Source organism: Falco naumanni, chromosome 8 (assembly GCF_017639655.2).
Source record: "Falco naumanni isolate bFalNau1 chromosome 8, bFalNau1.pat, whole genome shotgun sequence".
NCBI classification, from domain to species: Eukaryota; Metazoa; Chordata; class Aves; order Falconiformes; family Falconidae; genus Falco; species Falco naumanni.
Genome location: NC_054061.1, coordinates 16,757,910 through 16,784,008, shown reverse-complemented (window position 1 = coordinate 16,784,008; position 26,099 = coordinate 16,757,910). Strand labels below are relative to the sequence as shown.

The 26,099-nt window shown below is 48.8% G+C and overlaps 2 protein-coding genes across 5 annotated transcripts in view; one reads left to right on the top strand and one right to left on the bottom strand.

Annotated features, from left to right (window-relative positions):
• LOC121092476 (rho GTPase-activating protein 7-like) overlaps positions 1-7,432 on the top strand; it is a 50,815-nt gene extending 43,383 nt beyond the window's left edge. For both annotated transcript variants that reach the window (XM_040603583.1, XM_040603584.1), the window contains exons 8-12: positions 105-303; positions 2,041-2,260; positions 4,101-4,215; positions 4,663-5,903; positions 6,856-7,432. In XM_040603583.1, coding sequence (XP_040459517.1) covers positions 105-303; positions 2,041-2,260; positions 4,101-4,215; positions 4,663-4,680 — 552 coding nt within the window. In that variant the 3' untranslated portion in view covers positions 4,681-5,903; positions 6,856-7,432. The remainder of the gene's footprint in view (positions 1-104; positions 304-2,040; positions 2,261-4,100; positions 4,216-4,662; positions 5,904-6,855) is intronic.
• RARS1 (arginyl-tRNA synthetase 1) lies at positions 7,416-26,075 on the bottom strand. 3 transcript variants are annotated; one of them, XM_040603588.1, is made up of 16 exons: positions 25,975-26,075; positions 24,203-24,302; positions 20,204-20,338; positions 19,507-19,695; positions 15,731-15,842; positions 14,619-14,719; positions 14,028-14,149; positions 13,575-13,695; positions 13,137-13,266; positions 12,712-12,816; positions 11,615-11,793; positions 10,990-11,099; positions 10,050-10,155; positions 8,829-9,001; positions 7,952-8,199; positions 7,416-7,564 (listed from the first exon to the last, which is right to left on the bottom strand). In XM_040603588.1, exons 4-16 carry the CDS (start codon positions 19,657-19,659, stop codon positions 7,455-7,457), a joined length of 1,770 nt encoding a protein of 589 aa, XP_040459522.1. In that variant the 5' UTR covers positions 19,660-19,695; positions 20,204-20,338; positions 24,203-24,302; positions 25,975-26,075; the 3' UTR covers positions 7,416-7,454. The 3 variants fall into 3 exon arrangements, with proteins under 3 accessions (XP_040459522.1, XP_040459521.1, XP_040459523.1); XM_040603587.1 differs by lacking the exon at positions 24,203-24,302 and having other exon boundaries at positions 25,975-26,057; XM_040603589.1 differs by lacking the exon at positions 25,975-26,075 and having other exon boundaries at positions 24,203-24,319.
• Positions 26,076-26,099: the final 24 nt, after the last annotated feature.

The following is a 26,099-nucleotide window of genomic DNA, read 5'->3' as shown; positions in this document are numbered from 1 at the left end:
AATAGGGTCAAAGTTATCTATCAAAAGGAAGGTGAAGGATTGGTTATTTGTCAGAAAGTTGATTCCTGGTGGCTCCTCTCTTTAATATTTTCTTTTACCCGCAGGTTGGCCTGTTCCGAAAATCCGGTGTTAAATCCAGGATTCTGTCTTTAAGAGAAATGAATGAAACCAACCCAAACAATGTATGTTATGAAGGGCAGTCAGCGTTTGATGTGGCAGATATGGTGAAGCAGTATTTCCGAGACCTTCCCGAGCCTATATTTACTAGCAGGCTCTGTGAATCCTTCCTCCACATCTACCAATGTAGGTAACAAAAGCTATAGTTTTCTGATTCCTTGAATGTCTTAATATTGAGCTGTACAAGGCGGCGGCCAGACTTAGGGCTACTGCCTTGTCCTCTGATAGTCAGAGGACACAGGCAGGTTGTTTCTGAAAAGATGAGTTCATTGCAGCTCTGGACTTAAAAAGTTTCACATCTGCATCTTATGGGCCAGCTATTTCCTAATATTGTGTCTTTTATGTTCTTTGAAGGATGAGTATAATAAGAGTTGCTGCAGCAGCCCTTCCAAACTGTGTTTTTCGAATGGTCATTTCCTTATGCAAAATTAAGAGAGAATCTAGTCCCCTTGTTCATGGTATGAAGCAGCTCCTTGTGCAAGAAGTCATGTTATATTGATGAAATTTCTTTATGAAGGTGCCCAATCACAGCTGCTGTGACACAGCATCTTTGCCTGGAAATGCCAGCAGCTTTTTGCCTGTGTTCTCACTGTTACTGTCCTTGAAACTCAACCTGAAAAAGAAGGAAACGTGAAGTTGAAATCTGCTATTGAATATAGTTTTAAACAGGTTCCATTTCCAGTACTTGACCCTCAAGGAATTAACTCTCAAGAAGCAGCTGGGTTGGGGAAGGAACTTGCTGTAGAGACTTATGATGATGTTGCTATAGGCAAGTTTCCTCTTCTTTTGAGAAAAGGTTTTGAAAGTCAAAATGTGAGATTTCTGAGTGGGCTGGATTTCAGCCTGTTTTATGTGACACTTACTGACATGAATAAATGAGCTACTGCTACTGCCCTGTGTATGGTGTAGGTCCCTGAAAGTTTGGGTGGGTTTTATTATTTAACCTGTCAGGCTTTTAGAATTTTGTCTGAAAACAGTTTATTTGTTTAAAGTAAGTTTTCTTTTTACATCCACAAATCCTTTATGTAAGGAGATCCCCAATTCCTATGTCCAATGGGTGTGGAACCATTTTCTTCCATTTATTGTAACCTGGCTACTGTCTGCCTCCTGCCTCTTGTTTTGGGGTAGAGGCAGTAAATGACTGAATTCTACTCACCAATCTTCTGCCACATGTGATTTGAGCAGGTGCTCAGATTAAATTACCATCTTTTGGATATAGGAAATGTGCTGCTTTCACCAAGAAGCATGTTTTATATGTTCTGTGTATGTACTACTTGAAGGGGAAGAGAAGTGATCTTCTACTCTTTGTAGTGGTGTAAAATCTTCATGCTAGGGTGGTGTGTGCAGGATGCAGCACGCCTACTCTCCTGCAGGAGCTGTTTGTTTGGGCACACGGTCTCACTGCGTTTTAGTGTGGATCAAAATCTGTTGGCAAAACATTGTTCTCTGAATTGAGTTATCTGAGAGCATCTGTCCTCTTCATGCCTGAAGCTGAAAGGAAATGACAGTAGAGTAGGTATCTGCTCCCAAGTATCATTCCAGAGTAGTATTTTATGGAGAGACAAGCCCTCATTTGGATTGTAACCAGAGCTGGTTCAGGATAAGTTCATTAGCATGGTGTTCAAGATAAATTGCAAGTCAAGCACCAGCATCTCTGGGTATGAATGTTCATCTTGATGGGCAGTAGGAGAAAACTGTACTTGTTTGATGTGATTGTGATAATGGCCTTTGCCTTGTCTGTTGTGAGCTAGTGTGACAGGAAAATGGATGAACCTACAGTTTCAATGCTCTGCTCAGGACTCTGTTGATAGATGATTCCTCTGCAAGTCAAGTGCGATTTTCATATTTTTTTCTTTTTTTCAGACGTGCCAAAAGACCAGCAGTTTCAGGCTGTCCAGGCTGCTATTCTTCTTCTTCCAAAGGAAAACCGAGAAGCTTTGAAAATCCTCCTGTTCTTCCTGCGAGATGTGGTTGCTTTTGTTGAGGAAAACCAGATGACCCCAACCAACATTGCTGTCTGTCTTGCACCTTCTTTGTTTCACCTCAACACCCTGAGACGGGATAGTTCCTCCACCTCCACGAGGTATTAGCATCTTACTGCTGGTGTTGCTGCTGTCCATAGTATTCTTTGCTGGAACAATGTTTTCTGTAGCTGGCCTAGGATCAGGGTTTGCTTTTAAGGGGGAAATAGCATATTTGTCTGGGGGTTTGTCTCAAATATGGTTGTTCAGGTCCAGCAGGAGCTGAGCACAATGTGTGGAGCTGCCCACAGTGCATGGAGCGACCCAGCAGCTCAATTGTCCAGTGTAGAGAACAGTGGTAAGGCCCCGTTGCCACATCCCTGACCAGCCTGCATGCGAGCTAGCCTGCCTCCCTCACAACTGCTGTGCTCTTTGCGGTTGCCCACAGGTCCAGCTACCCAGGAATCCAGCACATGGCCCACTGTTTGCATTAAGGTGGTGCTGGCCATTGAAAATGTAGCTCATGCACTGGCAACATAAGCCCAGGTGCAGCCTACAGATATCTGGCAGATTGTAGCTGTTGCTGGCACTGGTTCTGCTGGGTGATAAGGGGATCATTCCTCCAGAACTGAGCCACAGGGATTCTGTAGATTATCTTAATAAGTAAAAGTATCTGGGTTGCATAACAACCCCTGTTTGTACGTGCAGGGAGGAAGGTGCCCTTGGGCCAAAGTAGACAATCTCAGAGCATTCATGCCTTATCTGGTCTCCTGAGGCAGGGCTGTTTGCTTTACTCCATGCTGCTGGGTATGGACAGAGGCATATCAGGGTAGAAAAGGACAGCCGACTTTGATGGAAACACTGTGCACCCATCAGAGTAGCGAGTTAATCACTTCACTTGGGGATCTAAAGATGAGGACTAGTTCTGCAGCAGAAGCTGTCAGATGTGCTATTGGCATCTGTCAGGCTGGTAACCAGGCTCTGGATAGAAAACACTCAGGACTTTTCTTTTGAATGGCACAAACCATCTGAAAATGCGGATGTGTACCTACAGCCTAGGGCTGCTCACAGCTCTCCTGGGCTGAGCCAGCACATGGTGAGGGAGCCCTGTGGTCACTTCGAGGGCAGCTGGGGATGCAATGGAGCTTTAGTGGCAGTAGGTCCTTCCTGGATTGCAGCTGTGTTTGAGCTCCTGGGAGTCATACTTTGAGAGTTGTACCTCTTTGGTTTACATGAACATTACTCTGAAATACTAGGACCAAAAATAGAAACACAGTTTTCTCTTTGTTGTCACTGTTTAGAAGCCAGGATGCTTTGAAGCTTTAGCTTTTTTGTAACTGGGCATTAATGCTATACTGCAGGGTTCCGACTTCAAAGGGTAGAAGCTGACAGGTCTGACTTTGAGGAGCAGCTCTGAGGACTCTTATCTTCCACCCAATTTTCAAGTCATTTGGCAGGAATGCACATAGATAAAAGTATCAGAAGCTGGGATTAATGAAGTCATATAATGATTATGAATAAAAAGAGGGGACTGTTTCTGAAACCTGTTTGGTGTGGTTTGGGCCAAAGGATTTAAAAGGTTCTACATGGACTTTGCAGGGTTTTAAAGGAGCTTGATATTTGAAAGCTATGCACAAACCAGTTTGCAGTCATTGCCGTCTATGGCCAAGTGTGTGATGATGTGTTTGGGGAATAAAAAGCCTTGACTTCTTGGGCATATGTTCTGTTCCTACTGGTCAGTACTGCCCTGGGAGCTTTTGGGATGTGCTGGGAGGGAATGCTACCCGAGGACCTTGCTGCAGCAATCTAACGGTGAGCCCCTACGTGGTGTGTAAGGGTCCTTCAAAGCAGTGTAAGCTGCTGGTTTCCAGCCCGCAGGGGTGCTAGCTGAGTAGGCACCTTGTACTTGTGGTTCACAGCATCTTGCTCACAAGCTATCCTTTCACCTACCTCTCTCTGTAGATCGAGTCAGAGGAAGTGCAGCTTGGGGAAGCCAGACCAGAGGGAGCTGAGTGAGAACCTGGCAGCAACGCAAGGCTTGGCCCACATGATAACGGAGTGCAACAGACTCTTCCAGGTATGTCGCTTGCTGTAGCAAAGCAAAAGCCCTGACCAGCCTGATGTAGGTGGCCTGCTTTGAGCAGTTTGGGCCAGAGCCGTGCAGAGGTCCCTGCCAGCCCAGCTGTTTCTCTGAGCATGTGGCAGGTGTGAGTCCAGCTGACTGCAGTAACAAAAAAAATGACTGTCATTGCAGACTTTACTGCAACAATTTGTAAGGGCTGTGAGAGCATTCCTCCATTTCCCCCTCCATCCACTAACTGCTGTGGGGGCTTGACTCCCCAGGCTTGGGGCTATCTCAGTACCTGTGAGGCAGAGGCTGGACTATGCTTGTGCAGGGAGGCCCTGACCATCCCTTGGTGTGGGAGAGGGTGGAAGGTGAGGTTTTGCTGCTGGGGCCTGGCTGGAGCAACAGCTGCGCCTGGCTGTGGACCCCAGTAACCTGGACCTGGACCTTGACCCACAGACTGACTTCCCAGCTTGACCTCAGCCTTTCCTTGTCATGATGGACTTACCTGGTGATCACTAGACTGGCTGACCCTGGTTGCTGTCACTGGACTTGATCCTGACCTCCTCTGCTGACTCACCTTCCTGGCTCAACCTCCGACCTCCTCACCATGGATGCGTCTGATGATCTGGACTCTTAGCTGACCCTGGCTGCCATTTCTGTCCTGGCTCAGGTACTGTGGGACCGGGCAGCTGCCCTGCCAGACCCGTTATCCCACTTGACTCCCAGCCCCTTTCCTTCAGGCAGCCGCTGGCCCTTGGGTGCACCCTGACAGTCAGCTTGGGGCTTCTTGTGCTCCGCTGCAGCACCACGGCTGGGCAGGGGCTCCTGTCCCACGGCTCCTCTGAACTGACACATGACCTTGCCCCAGGGCTTCCCTCAGCACTGACACCCCCCCAAACCGGCACTTGACTTCCGAGTGACACCCACCCCACGCCAGCCCGGCCTGGGGTCCAACCTGTCTGTGGCATCAGTCCCAACCCAGCCAGGGCTCCCAAGTGACCACGGGTCCCCAGCTCCTCAGCAGTGGCCTGAACCCCTCTGCCCAGTCCTGAAGCCCCTTGGGGTGCCCTGACACCTACTGCCTGCCCTGCATCCGACAATCAGTCCTGGCAACATGGGAGCTGGCCTCATACCTGGCTGCATTGCTTGTCCGTCTGTGTCCCCACCCCCGCCCCCAGTATAGCCTCACAGGGACTCTGGAGCTGCCCTTGGACAGTCTGAACGCTCCTGCTGTGACCAGGGCACTTCCCCACCGCCGCCCTCACCCGGCAGGGCAGCCAGCGAACCCCCCGATGGGCTCGACGCCACTGCTGCCAGGACTGTGAGCTGTGGGGCTGCCCCTCGCCAAGGGGTGCTGCAGATGTGCCCCCTGCCCTGCCAGGGGAGGGGTTTGGTGCTGAGACTCAGGGACCGCTTGGAGACAGCTGTTCCCCCTGCTGCTGGTGACCACAAGAAGCTGCAGCAACTGGTTTGGGTGGCCTCGGCCATGCCTATGCCTGGACACACACCTGCTGCTCTGGACCTAGCCCTGGACTCTGATGCTTCGCCCTGCCTGGTCACTGTGGCCATTGCTGGCCATCCTGGACTGCGGCTGATGCTGTTACTGCCACTGAACCTGACCTGGCCTCGGCACCTGCTACGGGGACTTTCGGCTGGCTGCCACTGCCATGCCCAGGCCTGTCCTGTGTCTCCCTCAGGTACGGTGGGATGGGGTCCCGGCTGGTGAGGCACTGCCCAGCCCTGCTGCTCCCTGACCACATAGTGGGACCCTCCAGAGGGGCCTGGCCTCCTGCCGGCAGGTAGCACAGCACGTGGTTTGGGCACTTGGTGACGCCCCCAGCACCTATGGCTGTCACCAGAACTAGGTCAGGTTTCCGTTGGGGACATTGTGCAGCCAGCCAGCAGGAGGGCATGTTTGCACACATGTGCTCGTTTAAGGGCCAGACCCTTGTGTGCTTGGTGCTGCCTCGCTCACACAGCCAAGCCCTCCCCAGAGCTGTCTGTATGGGAAAGAACCTGGGATAAACAGAAACGTGTATCTTTTGTATCTATATCTATCTATATCTCTCTATAGATGTATATATGTATGCATATGTCAGCAAACACGTAAATCAAGTGCAGTATCTCTTCTCTGACGGCAGCAAAGCTGCGTTTCTGTGCTGCTTTACCAAGCACAGGCTTCTGACAGATCCCAAAGCAAAGGCAGGAGCCACAGCCCACTGCCTTGTAGTCACTTGAGATCGATACGCACCCAGCAAAGTGGTTTGCTGACTCTGTAGGGATTCAAACACTGTTGCTGTAAGCGAAGGCATTTCCCCTGTGTCCTCCTCTGAGGGAATGTAGTTAATTGATCTGCTCTTCCCCTGGGCTTCCTGCTCCTCCAGGTAAAAAACCGCTGCCTGCCTACAGCAGTTGCTGGCAGCTGATGGTGCTGCTCCCACAGCGCACAGCCCGACTGCTGTCCTGAGGCACTTGGGAAGCCACCAGCCACCCCTTTTTTGAGGGCTGGTACAGGCCTGTGCTTGCTTGCAGGTGGTACACCCCACAGCCTGCACTCCATTGTGCTGGTAAGCATGAGTTGTTTCATGTCTCCCTGGTGTGTTACATCAAATTTCAGGCCTCGAATGTGATGTTCAATCTCTTTTGCAGGTAGCTGACTGCAGCCTTGGTCAGCTCACTAACAACTTCCATGAGACAAGCATCCCGAGCGCCAGGGTCTTGCACTGCTGGGCTGGGAGGAGACTGCTTGGATCCCCCCAGCGCTCTGTGCTCTGCTGAGTGATGCCAGAGATGACATCAAAAGCTGGGTGAACCTGCTGCCACCTAGCAAATAAGGTAAAGAGGATGGCAGAGGACATCAGCATAAGGTTGGCTCTGGGAGTGTGGGTGACAGTACTGCGGTTGCAGGGGTTCCTGGAGGTGCTCTTTGGTGTTCTGAGTTCTCAGTCCTTAAACTCTACAGACGGAAGCAGAGCAGCACTGGGCATGGGACTGCAGAGTTTGGTTTCTGTAGAGAATTGCTCTGAGCTGTGCCCATGGCCCCTTTTGTCTTCTGAAGCCATGCTCCTGTTCTCTCCTTTCTTTACTTTCCTATGTCTACTCCCCCCTGCCTCTTCCTTTTCTTCTTCCCTTACTTCCTCCTTGCAAACATAGGGAGTGCTGCTCCCCTAGGGTGTCATCCCTTACCACAACGGACATCAACACCTCCAGTTGTTTAAGTGCCTTTATTGTCATCCCACAGGGAACAGCTACATCCTCTGCACAGGCTTAATCCCCAGGATGTCGAACCCTTTGGCCATGACAGTGGCAGTGGCTTCACACAGCAGCAGCCTCCACATGTTCACCTTCACAATCTGGCCTGCAAAACACCAATACAAGAGATGGAACAGCTGCTCAGAGAAACGAACGCTGCCTTCCTCAGGGGAACCCTATCAGCCCACAGCCTGGCCCTGGGGCTGGGCACACTTGAGCCCCCTCCCGTTCTCCCCAGGCCAGGCAGACTGACCGGCCCTTGTGCTTCCAGGTGCCTGGCTGCTTGCAACTCTCTACTCAACCTTCCTGCTCCCAGGCAGTCGATACACTGGCTGCGCCAGCCACCCTCAGTCCTCCCACATGGACACCACTTGTTCTGCAGCAGCAAGCAGTGTGACAACGACCTTCCCAGCACAGGGAAACACCCTGCAGATTGCCTGTACCGTGGTATGTGACACAGGCACATGCAACACCCCCCTAAGGCAACACTCACCACTCTGCCTGTCCTTCTCAACGCAGTAGCAGTTGTCATAGAACTCGGTGAAGGTGGTGGCCAGTTCATAAAGGTAGTCACAGAGCGTGTGCAGTAACAGGTCCTCCAGGATTTTCTGCAGGATCTCAGGGAATCTCAGGATGCACTTGCCCAGTTTCCACTCCTTCTCATGGTCAAGGATAAGCACCTCCTCCCTGGCTGCCTTCTGCAGCATCTGCTCATCAATATTGGCCAGGCGAGCAATAGCCCTGAAATGGTGCAAAACAGGGTATGCGGGTGAGGGTCCCACCGCTCCGCCTGCCCCAGGGCCAGCCTGCAGCTGGTCACGTGCCTGGCCCAGGCCACCTGCTGACCTTCTCACTTGCCCAGTGCTGGGTTACCAGGCCTGAAGGGAGCAATCATCCCTGGGAAGGCACGGGGAGGTGCTCCCTGCAGAGCGATGCAGCAAGGCACAGCAGAGGAACAGGGAGCGAGGGGTGTGCTCTGGGCACATGAGTCAGCAAGGGCTGCTGGTGCTGCCACGCAAACCAGGGCTTAGGGTGCCAGAAAAACTGTGTGGGGTATGGTAAAACCCGTGGTCAGCAGCTGCTGGAACACTGGCTCACCTTGTTCCAGCCACCCAGATCCTCTAATGGAACTACCAGAAACTCCCAGTTTCCTCCCTGCTGCCTAAAAGCCTAGGTAAGCTGCACAGAGGAGCCGTGTCTTGGTTAGCAGAGGACACCACTTCCAATGACAAAATCTTGCCTTTGCCTAAGCCGGAACAGCTGTCTTTTCTTACGAACCACCCCTAACAGCACTGGTGCGACTAAGCCACCCCTTTCCCACGAAGATTACAGAGAATGTAAAAAACCAACTCCCTGCACACTCAACCTACCTGATCCGTGTGAAAGCATACAGCAAATAAGCAGCTGTATTTCCTCGGTCATCCAGCATCTTGTCAAAGGAAAACACATAATCATTTAGTCTGTTGTGGGAGAGATCTGCGTATTTAATACATCCAAAAGCGACTGATGTCTGGGCAGCTTTCAGCTCTTCTGGTGTGAGGACCTGTTGCAATTTCAAAACAGGTAACAGTAAGAACGTTACACTGGCATCACAAACCACAACAGCCCTGGCCCCTCAGCCTGGCTGAAGAGGAAAGCCCACGCTGCTGAGGGGGTTTTACGCATGTGGTACTCGGTGAAAGGCTCACACCCACTCTTCCACCTCGGGGCACCAGACAGCCTCACATCCACCCCTCGCCTCTCTTGCAATCAAAGGGCACTGCAGCCCTGCCCGGGGGCCTTGAGAATACACAGGACCTCTGTGCCCCAGCTCGTACCATCTATCTGCCATACAGGCTTGACGATTATACTGCGCTACTGCTTCTTACAACTGTGTGTACACAGAACAAACATGTGGCCCTCCTCCTACCCTTGCAGAGCATTTTGGACAGTCCAAACACTCACAAAACCCCTCTCTGGTGGAATAGTGCCCTGTCAGCGTGGCAAAGCACTTTGTGTCTGACTCCCATGAGTCCTTGGGAGATTTTCTGCCCAGTTTGGTCCAGGCTATCAAGATGCAAGACAGACAGAAATCTCATTCAGCAAAGGAATTCCAGGAAACTCAGCCACAGCCTCCGAGGGAAAGGGTGAAGCCAAGTGCCCTGTAACCCACGCATCCGTCCCCAGAAGTCACTGCTAGCCCAGCAGGCCAAGGCTGCAGCTTTATATTCTGCCTCCACCTCCTGCATCACAGCGGCAGGGGGGGTCACAGCTGTTGCCATCGCACCAGGGAGACCTGGACTGTACCTGCAAGGCCCAGCTCTCCAGTCCCACCCTCAAAAAGCTCTGCAGCACCAGCCATTGGCCAGCACGCTGGCTACAGCTCACATTTTCTCACTGCCATGTACTCGGGGACACTCCTCTTTCCCCATGCCAGCATCTTGCTGAACTACAATCAAATAATGACACTGACTGTGCACACAACCCACAGCATCTCCTGGGTGGTCTGGCAGTGTCCGTATTCTCAGCTCGCATCCAGAATCTGCAAAACCATGAGCCTGTGAACAAATCTGGGAAGTTCTCAGGAAAGATAAGCCATTTGTCACAACTACCTTGTCCCGTTCCTTGTCTTTCAGCTTGTCCATAGCTCGTTTCAGCCCTTCTTCCAGCAGATCTATAAGACGCACTGTATCCCCCGAACGAGTTTTGAACTTCTTCCTGAAAACACAGAGCCAAAATGACCACCTGCATAAGAGGTGAAACATGTCCAACCTCTGCCTAGGGTGCCACGTGTGCCAGGACATGCGTCAGAACTTCTTGCAGGGATTTCCACTGTTCACACCTTATGGCTTAATAAAAAAGCACATGCCCACGAACTCTTCCATATAGAGGAAACTGACATCACACAGACAGCTACAAATCTGAAGAGAATACCCACCGGGTGGCTGGGAGGGGTGACCAGGAAGGCTCCAACAACCACAACTGTCCCACTTCCAGACATCAGTCAGGACACAATACCAGTGCCAGCCCCCTGCCCAGCCCAGCAAGTCACCTTTAATTCTGTAACAAACAGCAAACCCACCCAGTCTGCAATGGCACGTGACCTGCAGCGCACACCGGTTTAGCCACACCTTCACAGAGACACAAGAACAATTCCAGAGCACAAAGGCCTGGCTTGCACACAGGGCCACCAGAGGTTCTTTTCCCAACTTCAATTTCATTTACCAACGAGGCAGGTAGAAAATAACGGAATCATGGCCTTTACCACTGCCATCTCCCAGCAGCCACATCAGCTTCCACCGGACTTCCACCAGACATTCCCCGTGCCCCTCCCCAAATGCCAGGCAGCAGAAGCCAGGCCCAAGAGGGAACCTGACCACAGCACCAGTGACTGTGTGGATCAAGGACCAGGACACACAGTTACAAATAACCATAGTGCTTTTTTTTTTTTTTTTGTATGCCACATACATACTTGTCAACAAACAAGAGCAAGTGTTCTGCATTCACTCAAAAACATCCTCTTCAAAGGGAAAAATACAGCCCCAAACTTACTTGTCTTCTCCCAGCACCACTCCAAATGCAGCATGGGCTACTCTGGTTACTTTGGGATCATACCAGCCGATCATCTGTCCAGCTGCAAACACTGTTTGTAAATGCACCGACTGCAAGGAACAAATACCAACAGCTAGTCCTCAACCCACTCCTCCTGGTAGCACTCCTCCCAGTAGTTTTCTGCCCAGCTTTATCTCCTTCACAACGAGACTTAAAATGTTTCTTAGCTCCACAGTCAAATTCCACTTCCAACAGCTCAACCTTCTAAAGAGTGTTCCTGGCTTACAGAAGCAGCTAGTGGCAAATTCCCATCACTGCTCAGACATGGAGCTGACAACCTTCCTCGGGTAAGGAGGGACCCAAGTCTAAACAGTACAAATCTCGTTCCAGACTCATCTGTTGAGATTCAGGCTTCACCCACCTTCAGTAGTAACTGGGTCTGTCCCTAATTGTTCTAGTCAGTTCTAAGGGCTCTTCATGGAGACTGCCAGCCACCAAACACCATTACTCCAGTAAGGACAAGAGTAAATATACCAACCACACTAAAAAACTTCTACATTACTGTTGCACCCTTCAATTAACACACTTTCTGATGGTCCATGACAGCAGAGACTGGCATACTCACCTGCCCGCTGTCGACAACATAAATAAGGATATCAGCCTTCTCTTCACACAACCTGTGTTTAAGAGCAGCTAAGTCAGATGTGTCGTATGTGTAACCTCCATCTGATTTCATGATCGTCAATGGGACAGGAAAACCAGGTACAAACACAATCTTTCGGCCATCATCAACCTGGACAAATCCTAGAAAAGCAATGGAAAACATTCTGTGTTGTATCGTATAGGGAGGTTTGTGGGCCAGGCCAGGCAGATGCACTTCCCTTCCCGGATTATGCCAGAAAGAAAAGGCCATGTACGCACGTTATTAAATAATTAATGGCTCAAAATATGAAAAAATCTAAATGAGAACTCCCTCGCCAACCAAGTCATGTTTTATGCTGCACTTCCAGAACTCAAGACCATGCACAAGGAAGTGGAACTGTACAGATCTGGCCTTACAGAAGAGACCTAACTGGATTTAATAACTCCTGCCACCGGCATCCAGGTTCACCTTTACAGTTGCAAAACCAGTATCACAAAGTATGTCATTAAAGGCAGCAGAAACTACTGAGATGCAATGAGGACTTTGCACAAAGTATTTCTGAGGTAAGATCAGTCAAAATGCTTCGGATGTTGAGACTCGAACTGCCAAATCCAGACAGGAACACATAGAACTAGAGACTTTTTATGCTCCATTTGGCTTCTTTCCAGACTCAAATGCCATGGTTTTCACAGAGATTTCTCAATGTTCCCACACAGTCACAACACTAAGACGGGGAAGTCTGTCATATATAACTCCTTGACCATTTACTAAGGATACAATAAATTCCAGTAGTACCTTACGCTATTGCCTACAAAATATCACCAACAAACTGCTTTTTGTGTCAGCAAGAAAGATCCAAGCTGTTTGGAATGAAACATGTAAGAATCAATTCTGCTAATGCTCCTCTGTGAGGAAAAGTCACACAAGATCCACCCAGCACACGTGGCTGAGGAAAAGAGCAAGGCTGGGGAACATGCAACTTCAAAACCACCAGTCCTAAGCCTCGCTGAACAGGAGTGAGGTTACCTCACTCATCCGGACAGCTGCAGAATTTCTGACTCCGAGACCAAAATCCTCACCTTTATCTTCAAATTCTTTCACAATGTCTTTCATCATCTCGTGGTAGAATGATTCCCCTCTCTCTGTGAGTGTGATGTCCAAGCAGTTGTAGATTTTCTGGAACTCTTGACAAGGGAAACATAACAAAATACTTCCATTAAATGCACACAGTGGAATTAGTGGCATATGTTTACCAGTGGGCACAGCAAGTCCCTAAAGGCATCTTCCATCTCTTGGTCAAGCCATGAGACTAGGACTCAGGAGACAGAAGATTTAGCTGAAAGCCTCCACAGACAGCCCAGTACTTTGTATTAGCTTTTTTCTTTAGGCTTCTGATAGCAGTGTGGCAGTGATTTTCAAAATAAAAGAGGATGGACTCAGACATAAAGGTGAGGGAAGCCACACTGTTCTACTGCCGAGACATGTTTCTGAATCTGACAGTCACCTTTCCGCGACACGTCACAGATCAGTTCCCATGCTTTAATGATGTCTGGGTTTTTGCTCTGCAGCAGCACCACACATTGGTAGGCACGTTTCTTAAATTCCTCCTCTGTGTCAAACCTCCTCTTGGATTCCTACAGTAAAACACACCACATGAAAAAGCACCGCCTTCCAGCCTGAACCAAGCTAACATTCCTAACAGGCTCTCCAAGTACACTCATCTCAAGAGACAGAGGCAGCACGCTCACAAAGCCCTTTGAGCATGCCCCCTGCAGACAACTCAGTACCACATACCGCAGCGCCTTACCCATGGCAGGTTACTGCAATCACTGGTAACAGTGATTCAACTCTTGTTTCTCCAAAACTAGTCTGCAATTTGTAAAGGTCCTCAATCTGCTTTTCAGATGTTGACATAATTATCACACTTCTTTGCTACAAATACCTTGTAAAAAGCTTGGAGATCCCCAATGGGAGGAGAAACCGTTAAGTAATCTGGAAATTTGTCTTGGAGGTGAGCAATGAGCATTCCAAACTGGGTGCCCCAATCTCCTAAATGGTTTAACCTTAAAGCAATTGAAGAGAACAGTAATAATGATTTCTCAAGCATATACTTTAAAAAACACGCATTTAAAAAATACATATTCTAGAAGAAGGAACACAAACAATATCAGAACCAAAACCAGGTAAGCACGCCCCCCCCCCAATTTCACTGCAATGAAGCTGCTCCCCGTTTTTGATTTCTAACCCTGCTATGCTTGCTCAGCTTAGTACTTTACTACACACAAAGGATTATTTGTTATGTGCTTATAAACAGACCAATACAGACCAAAGCACAGATATAGGTATTGCACAAATTCAGCAAAAAAGCCCACCACACCCAAAAATGGACTCTCACCTCAAAACATCATAACCTGCAAACTCAAACAGTCGGCACATACTTTCCCCAATGATAGTAGATCGCAGGTGGCCAACGTGCATCTCCTTTGCAATGTTAGGGGATGAAAAATCCACTACCACCTTGGACAGAATACCAAAGGAAAAAATGAATAAAAGGCAGCAGCCATTACCACACCTCCAGTGTTTAACCTGGGTTTTGGAGGGGGGGCACATGTGGGAACACAGCTCACCTCCACCAACCCTCACACCCTTTGCCGCCAACAGCACGCAGCAAGGAAGGGCCAGCGGGGAACACCAGAGCAGGCATCCAGCCTGGGGCTCCGCTGCACCCACCCAGCAGTCAGGGGTCGCTCCCAAGCTGAGCCTGGCACACCAGGCCGTCCCTGGGCAGCCCTGTCCCTCACCCACCAGAGCACGGCCTACCCCATGGTCCCCGGTCCGTAAGTCACATCCCACCTGTCCTGCTGTAGCAACCAGCTGACAAGGAGATCTGCTGCACAAATCATGGTGGGGCGAATTCCAAAGCTACCTGCAGTCCAGCACGTTTCATCTATATGGGAGCAGGCTGCCTATGCGCCCGCTGCCGTACCTTTTTCCTTTTGCCAACAGCTGGTGGTTGAATGCCATTCATCAATAAACTGCTCAGCTGCTTCGACACAAAATCCTTTCTCAAGTGGACATTGATAAAACCTTTAGAGGAGAAAACCACCAGTGAGTGCTGGGGCTGCAGAGGTGCCTCAAACCACTTTTTGTTTCCTTCCCCCTTGGATTTCTGCTTCCTCACATCAAGGACAAGAACATAAGAAGTTAGCTTGACAAAACAGCAACAGGACAATAAAGCCGTCACTAGAAGACAGCTAGTCTTCTAGCTGTTCCCAGATAACAAAAGCTCGTTTCACACCACTGTAGCCTTTACTGCAAGAGTTAGATGCTGCAAGTTAGTCTACTGAAGTAACTCCTTTTTGCACACTGTCACTCAAAGGTGAATTTATAAAAACATTTTTTTTTGAGAAAATAAATAATCTTGCCAGGATTTGCAGCATGCAGAACCAGATCTTGCTTTGTGTCCCTTTTTTTGAATTGTTATCCTAAAACACAGTTTCACCTGGAATAACCCATGCTTGCGAGGTGACACTGTTTTACTTCTCCTGCTTCACAGAGCTAATGGATGAGCTTGTGCCCAAGCACCTGAAGAGCTGTGCCATGTGAATTTTGTGTTTATATTGAAGCCCTGAGGAATATGAGCCCCTATATTTCTTCCTGGGCCACGGGGACAAAACAGATGCAGCAATGAATAACCTCCATGCTACTGCAGCATCTCCGTGCTGAGAGGACAAGACATCCTCTCCGAGCAAGCAACAGCGAGAAGGGCATATTGATTTTTGCTGTGATTTCATGATTGTAGCCAGATATGCATCACCAGTATTTGAAGGGAAAAAGCTGGTCCCTTAAGGATCAGTGGAAAAATTGCTAATTAAAGGGTTAACGATCGCACTTGCCAGTTCTAACAGAGGTACATTTTCTGTTGCTGCATTGAGGGCTACAAAACTCACCAAGACAGAAAAAGCTAATTCACCCTGTAAGTGCAGTTTTAAATCATGAAACAGTTAAACTCAACTCAGCTTCCCTGATCACCAACCAGTATAAAGTCACCCTATCAGGTTTAAAACATACAAAGTGTGCAACATGAAACTATCTTACCAGGACCGGCAATTTCAACCTTCTCAATACACTCATTGGCAGGAATATTTTTTGATATTTTCTCAGCAATTTCTCTTGGGCTAACCTTCTGTTCCTTGGTTTTGAGCAGTATCTGAAACACAAGAAGATAAAGTAAAATTCAATCCTCCAAAACATTCTGCAGAGTGAAACAGAAAGCATAGCTACTGCAGCATTGAAAGATCCTCATGATCCTTTAGTTTCATAATGCAGAGACACACACGAAGAAAAACTTCTCTAGCAAATTTTAGATTAGATCAACTCTCTCTACACAGCACAAGTCTAAACTAGACCCAACATGTTCCTGCCTTCTGCTAAGAGCATTTAAAAAGTCCCTAAGTCAAAAGAAAATTTTCTAGGCTGTTTTTCAAAACCTGTTAAGTGGTTTGGGAAATCTGTATTTTTCTAAGCTAGTAAAAGGGACAAACTCTTTAAAAACTAACATAGCTGGCACAGTCCTTCACACTGCTTCAAAATCCTGTTCACCAGTCTCACGGGTATCCTGAGCTCTGCCAGCATTCACATTTCAAGTTTTGAACCGTGCCTACAGTAGATCTGAGAGTGGTTTCAGAGCAAGCCTGCTGATTTATGATTACAAGCAACCAAAGCACACTGCCTTCAGTCCTACCTTAGACTCAGACTTAATAACTGAATAAAATCCAACAACTGAAGGAACGAAAGATAATCCTACCACTGCCCAATTTTCTTCAAAGAGCATCAGAAAAATTGCTGGTAAAGTAGATCTCCTTTTCCCTCCAGACATAAATTGCCCACTGTGAGGAACTCAAAGAACACGATGCAAGTTCACACACAGCATCAGAATGGTTTGGGTTGGAAGGGACCTTCAGAGATCATCTAGTCCAAATCCACAATTTCTCTTTCTGTTCCCAAAGCATCTTCTCACAGAGCTTTTTGCAAACCTTACAAAAACACCCTTGAGGAGGATTCTGTGAGCTAGCCCAACCCATCCTTTGCAAAACACTTCATTCACACTGTAAAAGATTACCACAGCTATTTGTTTCTGAGCACATGATTTTCCATTTTTTCTGTGATGTGTCTGAAAATCATCTATCACCTCACTTCCAACAAAGCCACAAAGAGCACGTACCGCTCTGCCAGCTCAGAATTTACACTCATGGCTGCCTGTGTTTGCTAAATGTGACTTCTACCCGAGTTTCAGCTTCCTGTTTAGGCTGTCATACAGTTGACCATAACAGGATCCTTACAAGATGGTAAAGGCTTAGAATGGGCAAGAAAAGAATACCTCTGTAGCCTTTAATGCTACTCAAAGTGCAAACTACAGGAAAAATAAATGCAAAACCAGATTATGGGCATGTCATACCAGGTTACAGGCCCATAATCTGAACCATTCCAGGAACAGTCACCGTACTCCTATTACTCCAAGGAGCAAGCAGAGCTCCTGGCTCCAGCCCCAGGCATTAATATGCTAACGAGCTCCCAGGACAACAATATGCATTTGTGAGGGCTGTTTCCACATGGGAGCACTGCAGGGAGAGGTTATTGCCTGGCACGTACTAGTGCTGCCCTGAGTCAGGGCACCTCCTGCTCCTCTGGCAGTCGTGGTGACCAGCTCTACACAGGGGACACCCCAGGGGAGCAAGGCTCTACGGGGCACGTACACGGCAGTCAGTCTCTAAACTCAGGCCGACAGAAAGCACATCACCTGCTGCTCTCAGAGGCAAATGACCGCACTGCATCCCCTGGCTGTGCTGATACACTGAGTGTGCTGCATGTGTGAGTACCGCCCAGCTCTGGCCCAGCCTACGCAGCATGCCTTTCCAGGGAACAAGCTCTCCAGCCAAGGCCAGTACTAAGAACCCTTATTCAGCAGCACAGCTGACAGTCTGGATCTTGACGCCCTGGCTTGAAGGGGACTGTTCAGACACTGAGTTATGCAAACAACGTCAACGCTGAGAAGCCAGGACTGCTTGAGAATCCCGACCACGACTTAATTGGGGTAAAGCAGCAGTCAAAAGCACGGCAAAGCTCTGAAAGCCCATGTCAGTGCAGTCACCCAGGGTGCTCCTCTGGCTGCAGCCCAGTCACAATATGCTAATGAACCAAGGGAAGATGACACATATTTGTGAGGGCTGTTGCCACCTCGGCACTTCAGACCAAGAGCCTGCTGGCTGGCACGTATCGATGCTGCCTGGAGGTCAAACTCATTGTAGCAGGACAACAGACATAGTGGCTCCAGATGACAACCTGGGAGAGTAAATTCCACGCATGTTGGTGCAAGTCTGATGTCAAAATTACCAGGCTAACAGATAATAAAGGTGAACTGACAACAGAATGCTAAAAAAAAAAAAAAAAGTTGCTTCTGTTGAGACTGTGAAATAAAAGATCTGTAACTACAAAGTGTCCACCTATTCACTCAAAGGCATCAATGCACTGGAAGTTTGGGTGCTTTAGCACCTAAGCTAGAATGCACTACTTCTTTCAACCCACCTCCTGGTTTTACTTCAGCACAGTCCCAGCACACTGAGCAACTACTGAAGTGTCTCCTACTCTTGTCGGGTCCTCTTTAGTCAAGCATTTTCCAGAAAGCAGCAACGCCGTAATTTTCAAAGTAACTGCCGATACTAGCCAGGTTACAAAACCCCACCCCTTCCTCGCACACACTTAACAGGTGTCTGTAAAGTGGAGCCATTCTTAGAGTTGCCTAAAAGCCTCCAAGATCAGAACAATATAACAAACCCCCATGATTCCTGCTTTTTGCTCATTTAGAAGAAAATACAGCTGCCATCAACTATACACGGGGGGATGCCCACACCGACTCAGCAAACGCTTGGATAACTACAGCCAATAGGATAAGAACAAGAGCACAAACACTGTATGGAACAGCGTGCTCAAACATGAAAGGGCATTTGCCACGGGACTGAAAATGCTTAAAGGAGTACAATGATCAGGCAAATTCAGCTGTAACCAGGGAATTACAAAGAGACTTTTGAAACAATGGAGTCAGCTAAAGAAGTATGAAGGACGGCAGCTGAGCAGTGGTCTACACTTGGTTGGATGCTGTGAGGTGCTTCATGCGCACCACAGCTGCGCTGGCCAGAAAACGACCCATGCCACCAGATGCCACGAGTGGCACATGCTGCAGCTGACAGAGGGCAGCTCAGGCTGCAGCATGCGGGGACCTGTGCCCCAGCCGGGCGCACAGGGCCCCTTCCCACTGCCGCGTCAGGAAGCTGCAGCACCAGCAGGATGCGTGTGCGAAAGGGGAACCCTCACTCCTGGAGATGTTCAGAACTCACCTGCCCTGTGAGAAGGCTGTGTGTGCACAAGTGTGTGTGGGGACATTATACTTTCCTGGTGTTACAGAAGAGCATTTAGAGATTTGCAGGTGTTTATCACCATTTTGTAACTGCCTAGACTTGTAATTTATTGTTTTGCTGATATTAGTTCCAAAATATAGCTTACCAATTAGTAGTTAATTGCACATCATTAGTAAATCAATGTGGCACTTAAATCCTATTTTGATTTAGATCCCATGACCGGAGAAATCTTCCTGTGTGACAAGTTACCCTCTCATACCAGTCGTCTATAAAGAGGTTTAAAGGTCTACTGTGTGAAAGCCGATGAGCTGTTAGATACTCACTGAATTCTCAGCCCAGAGAAGGCAACAAGCCTGGAAGAGGTCCAATATTGCAACCCTCACTGCACTGTCTACCACCTAGCTTACAACAGACAGCATCCCTGTTTTTTCTTCTCTTTGTAAGATCACTGAGACATACCTGTGTTATGCCCATGGCGCTGTTACACTGGTAATCCCCAAATTTGGGCTGCTGACTTGGTGTCACCACTAGTGGAGGGTTTTCTAAATCTGGGTAGGCAGCTTGAATAGCAGCTCCAAAGATCTCCTGAAGACAGCTGTTGATATTAATCATGCTTTTTGCTGTTTTACTTCTTTCCTCTTGAAGGCTCTGAAAAAACAAAATCCAGAAGGTTAAATTCACAACATCTGAGGAGCCGTTACATCCCACTTCTTTCCTTGGCTGCCTGGCAAAGCATGGCTGACAGATTTGACTGACACTTCTAGGCACAGGAGCGACAACATCCACAACACAAAAATCATGTGATTCTTCTCCCTTTGAACCTCCCAGCACAAACACCTCCCCTGAACGCAGGGCTGCATTACTTCTCACACCTTTGTCAGTGATCCTGGTGGAGGCCTCAGCTGGGCTGCCCCTTATATGACTAGCCAAGACTCGACACTGTGGGCTTGTTAACCTACTGACATTTTTCATAAAGTAGATTTCTGTTTAAGAAACCAAGAAATATCTGATGTGCCACCAACAACTAAGGCATCAGAATGCAGAGTGAGCACGCCGTCACACATCACCAGCTGTAACAAACTGACATAATTTATTTAGCTTGTCTTAATGAGGACAAAACCACACATGCTACAGCATTAACTCTTTGTTCCCTTACCTTTTGGAGAAAATTTAATCGATACTTAAGTTTTGCATTTTCGTCTCGCAAGCCTTCCAAACTCGGGGAGACTCCCAAGCATCCAAAGTTTTTCAAACGCTCAATTTCTGCAGTTAACAACTTGATCTCGTTTTCCTGAAAAGCAAATTAAATTGTCACACAGTAATTCTTGGAGTGGTGGGAAGAAGGTGAGCAGCTGCAAGATCTCAGATACAGTTCTAGTTTTGCCTCATAAAGGTTACAGCAATGACGTTTAAGTTGAATAAATCCAAACAATTAATGCTCAAAGGTGGTTTCTATTTGTGTCAAAAACAGAGATTCTGAAATATTCTTAAAGAAGAGTCAGCAAGATAATAATCTCACTAAGACAGAAGTACAAGGAAGACAACATGTCATCCTAATAAAACATATTCCTAAAATAAGCACTTTCTCCAGTTTTTTTAATCTAATAAAGATGTCAAAGGATTTGACTCAAAATTCCCTAAAGCCTCTGTCTGCCAGTTTCACCATCTCACAGGCCACTGTTTCTCTTCCAGAGGATGAAACCACAATGACTCACACAACCGCAGCAAACTCAAGCACCAACTGGAGACAGAAATGCCCAGGAGTACCGCGTGCTGCTGCACCGGGGAATTCACCGGGCCATTTCTGCCGTGCCCACTCACTTCCATGTTCCACACAACCCTTCCTTCCCTGCCTCCAATGTGGCTTCTCCCTTCAAACTGACATGAGGCATTCAAGAGGCATCAGGAATTTCAGGTGGACCCCTACGCTCCAAATACATTTCCCTGTGTTTCTCCATATCCCTCCAGACTTCACAGCCCGGGACACCGGCAAACGTTCCAACAGCCTTAGCCCAACGGCAGGAGGCTGCTGCAAGGAGCAGTACTTTCCCTTACCCCACCTCCTACAGAAACCAAGTATCTGAAACTCCATCTCTGTTGTCCGATTCTTGTCGTGTCCCCCCCCCCCCCCCTTCCGTAACAGGCTTTGTGCCCATCAGCCCACCTGGCTCACAAATAGGTGCCCGGAGGCTACTGAAATGGACTCAGTGCGGCTACAAGGGAGAGGCAGCTGGAAGGGCAGTGAGCATCCCCCCACCCTGGCTGTGAGCATCCCCCCACCCTGGCTGGCCAGCCCCTCAGCTGACTCATTCAGGCTCTCCTCTACCACAACTCCCACAGCAGGAGGCAGCTCAGGCCCTTCTGTAGGCAAACAGGCCACCAAACCTTATCAGAAAGGGCTCATTTACTTTGTTGCTCTTGAAACAATCAGAAGTAAGGAAAGAAAAAAAAAAAAAAAAAGGCCATCAAACCTTCTGGTCTTATATGTCCACCTAAACAACCCAACCGCTCCCACAAATGCCACTATAACCGCCTGCAGATGCTCAAAAACCCTAAGCTGAGCCAAAACACTCTTGAGATCAGCCTATTTGTGGACCGAGCTAAAAATCCCAGCTTTTAGGTCATTCTGCATTTGCACTTCAGCTTCCAGTGCACTTCTTTTTACAGCTTCAAGGTCTCCTCTGCTACAGGATGCTTCCTGCAGGTTCACATTTGAAGAAAGAGGACTTTGAGGAAAAAACCCTCTTTCTCAAAATCTCTGGTTTGGCATTTGGCCAACTAAAATAATTGCACAGCACAGCTGTACCTCATAACTAACTCACTCCAAATAGTTCATTGCAGCTTTTCCTTCTGCAGCCCATCACTTCTTTTTTTAACCAAGGCAGACACACCCCTCCCTCCCCAATCAGACTGTTTTCCTCTCACATACATATACATACCTTACCCCATAAAGCCAACAGAAAATATTTTTTTTTTATTTTTGACTTTTCTTACCTGATCTGGTAGCATTTAATGTAACTTACAAACACATCTGAAAAAATTTCAGACTGAACTTCAAGTTTAAAATAGCACAAGAGATTTCATTTTTTTTTTGCATTCATTTGCAATGTTTTACAGTTATTTCACTGTAAGTTTAAGTAATCATTATTGTCACAAAACTGACTTAAAGGAACATTGGAGCAGCGACATGAATAACTGACGCCTCCCAACCCTAGAATGTGCTTTAAGAAGATAATATCACATTATCTTTAAACTGTCTGTCCACCCAGTACTACCTTCTCTCTAGCAAAGTCACCAGCTTCAGGTTAGCAAGCCCCTTAGGAGAGCTTTGCATTGAGGACAAACATTGTCTAGATCCAGAAATTTGCATTCTGCTTTTGAAATTAAACCCACTACATATCCAAGCCCACAAGCAGCTCACACGTACTCCTCCTGCATTAAAAGACACCCCCCCCGCCCCATTCCCAAGCAATAACTGCCAAAGTATTTCAGTACCATTGGCAAACTTTTCAGAACAGAAGTTCAATTTGGATTTTCCTCCATAACCATAAATGCCTCTGGCTACCCAAGTTAAGACCTGCAGGAGGTGAGATGACCAGTAGTATCTTACTGGAGCTTCTTTCCATATTGTTAGGCTACCAGAGAGGATGAGGAAAGAGCTTCATCCACATGCACGGCCAGAACCCAGAACAAGGGGTTTCAGGAATCGCTGATCTCTGGGGCAGACCTCTCGCCCGAACAGCTTTTCCCACACAAATACAGGGTGACAATTAGTATCTTAATTGCTTGGATTTGGCCAGGAGGTAAAAAGCTCTGAAACAATGTCACAGTTCAGACTTTCCCATGACTGCACCAAACCAGCAAATTCAACAGCACAGGTGCCTGCAGGTAGGAGGCATTCAGGCTGGCCCCATTTCAGATTTGGCCAAGCCCAACGTGTCAGCCCAGTCTGCCACATTTTCCTATCATGTTTTGTGTTCCTCTTCTTCAGAAAGTTTCAGTAGCAGTCCTTATGTTACTTGAGTGGGAACTGAAAGCAAGGGGTTTCACCACAGCGACCTAGTTGCCTACCCCAATACTGCTGCTGCCATTTAAGTCTCCTTTCCTGTGCTCATCAACAGCTAATACAGATAATGAAATGAACTTTTCATTCAAAACCACTCAGCAGAAAAGCCTGAACTCATCAATGATTACACCAAGCTCCAGAATCGATGGGGTTAAGATCACAACAGCTAGGCTGGGACAGCCACACAGCCTCAAAACCGGCAGCAAGGGCACCCTGGTTCATGGGCCAGTCAGGATGGGACCTCTCACAACCCCCCCTCTCTGGGAACCACAGACAGGACACCGGGAAATGGAATGAAGCTGCATCAGGGGAAGTTCAGACTGCACACCAAGAGTGCTATTCACTGAGAAGGTGGTGGGTCATTGGAACAGGCTCCCAGGGTCATGGCACCAAGCCTGTCAAAGATCAGGGAGTGTCTGGACAACGCTCTTAGCCATGTTCTTTAGTTTTAGGTAGTCCTGTGGGAGTCAGTGATCCCTTACAACTTGACCTATGCTATGACTCTATGACCCCCACACCCATGACCATGTTGCCAAGCTCGCCTGGAAAAACGTATTTAGGGATGTTGTGGAAAAGATATAAGGAAGAAACTCCTCACTGTGAGGGTGGTGAGGCGCTGGCCCAGGCTGCCCAGAGCAGCTGTGGGTGCCCCATCCCTGGGATGCTCAGGGCCAGGCTGGAAGGGGCTGGGTCTGCCCTCCACCTGCCCTGGTAGAGGGTGACCCTGCCCCGGCAGGGGGGTTGGACTAGATGATCTTTAACGTCCCTTCCAACCCAAACCATTCTATGATTCATTCTATAATTCTATGACCATCTGTGAATGCTAAGATTCTATAGGATACTATAAATTCTACATTCTTTCTGAAAAACAAGCTACTACATTAGACTACAGATACCCCTTGTAACTCCTCTCTCACAGAACCATCCGAGTAAGGAAGGGAGACAACGTCAATACAGTTTTTATCTATAAAACGTGTAACTGAGAGAAGGAAAGAAGAAGCTGCTGTTCAGGACATAAAATGTCACCTCCTGGATTAATCTACCTGCACAGCCCTGGACATATGACAACTTGTCAGTAAAGGGTCATACCTGATGACCACCTCATGAGAAGCTGCAGGAATTACATGAGGCCATGCTGACATCTCCAAGGGCTCTTTGGTCAGCTGAGTACTAGAAATCTTCCCCTCACCTGTGAATACAAAAAAACTACAGCTTTTTCAATAGGACCAAAATCATCCTTACATTTTCCCTTAGCACATAAGAATGTCTTCCAAAGATCCCACTGAGATAACACAAAAATTGCATAGGCTTCTGTCTCTAGGACTTAATGTGATACAGATTTTCTCATCATCATATTTGAAAAAAAAAAAGGGAGGCGGGGTGTTACGAGAATGAGTGAGCGAGCAAAAGCGAGAGAGAGCATGGCCTTAGAAAGTATGGCAAATGGACCAGAGCACCTCTCTTCTTTCACCTCCTTCTTGCTTCCTACATGTTTTTATCTCTGCTCCTGCTCTGCCAAGCCTTTGCTGAGCCGGCTCAATGCAGTAACTCAGCACACATTCTTTGCTCTTTGCTGCGTTATTTTCCTGATGAGCTATCGATTCCTTGCATCTGGCTCACAACAGGCTCCAGGGCACGCTGGACCTGGCACCAGGGAGCATGTGGCTGGTAGTGAGGTGACAGGTAGATTCAGGCTCCACATGGCCTCCTTCAGCCTCCTGGAACTGAAAAACTGAACACTGTCCCCCCTGCTTTGCTCCAAAGTGACTGGAATTTGTTTATGGACTAAAGATCACACAGCACTAACAGCAAAGAGCCAACTGCCTTGCCAGAGTATCTGAGATGCCCTTCCTGTCCTAGCAGCCTCAAAAGATAAGCCCAAAAAACAACGGCAAAAAGGAGCTGCAGAGATTCAACAGCCAGATTTATTATCTCAGTATTTTAGGGCAGTGCTTACCATATGTTGAATTGTGAGTAGAAAATGTACTGAAAAGTTGCTTAAGAACACACATGCATGGCAGGCAAAAAGCACAAGCCAGAATCTCTGTTACATGCTCTTGGGGCAATATATGAGAATTTTACCTGTCGGATTCAAAGTTTTCCTGAAGCTGCCTCTGTACTCTACTGTCAATACCTATCATTGACTAAGACAGACCGATCACTGATTTTTTTTAATTATTATTACTATAATCATGGCTTTCAAAGGGAAATGGCTGTCCCCATCCTTCTTCCCAGCCCTAAGCACCTTACCCCTGCTGTAATCCCGTTCGCAAGAGCCAGGCCCGCCAAGGGCAGCGCCCCCCCGGACCCTCCTGCGCCGCGCCCGGCTCCAGGCCGAGCCCCGCACGGCCACCACAGCGCGCAGACAGCGACAGCACCGGCACAGCGCGCTCGGGCGGCAACAGCAAAGCCCCGCGGGACGGCTCCCCGCTGCCTTTGGTTTTCTGGGGATTTTTTTTTGCCGAACTTCCCCTCGGACCGTCCCCCCGCAAAGCGCCGCGAGCCGAACCGCAGGCCCCGGCCGCCGGCACGACTCGGCTCCGGGGGAGCGGCGGGCGCGTCTGCTCCGCTCTGTCCCGGGCGAGTCCGGAGCCGCCGGGTGAGCGCTTCGGCCGCGGCCCGCGCCCGGCCCTGCCCCGGCCTCCCCCCCACCGCCGCCGCCTCTGCCCCGCAGAGACCCCCAGGGCCCTCCCCGGCGGCGCGGCGGCCCAGGGGCCGTGCCCCGCTCGGCCCCAGCCAAAGCCGCCTGCAGCGCAACCGGGCCCTCCAGGGAGCCGCTATCGGCAGGGCCCAGTCCCGGCTGTGCCGTGCCCCCGGCCGTGCCCTACCCCATCCCGGCCCCCGGCCGTGCCCCCCCGCACCTGCCGCGCCAGCCGAGCTGCCGACTGCGCCACGCGCGCTTCCATCCTCGGGCGGCCGGAAGCAGCAGGCAGCGGAAGCGGAAGTGCGGCGGCGGGGGAGGGGCTACGGCGCGGCGGCAGCGCCC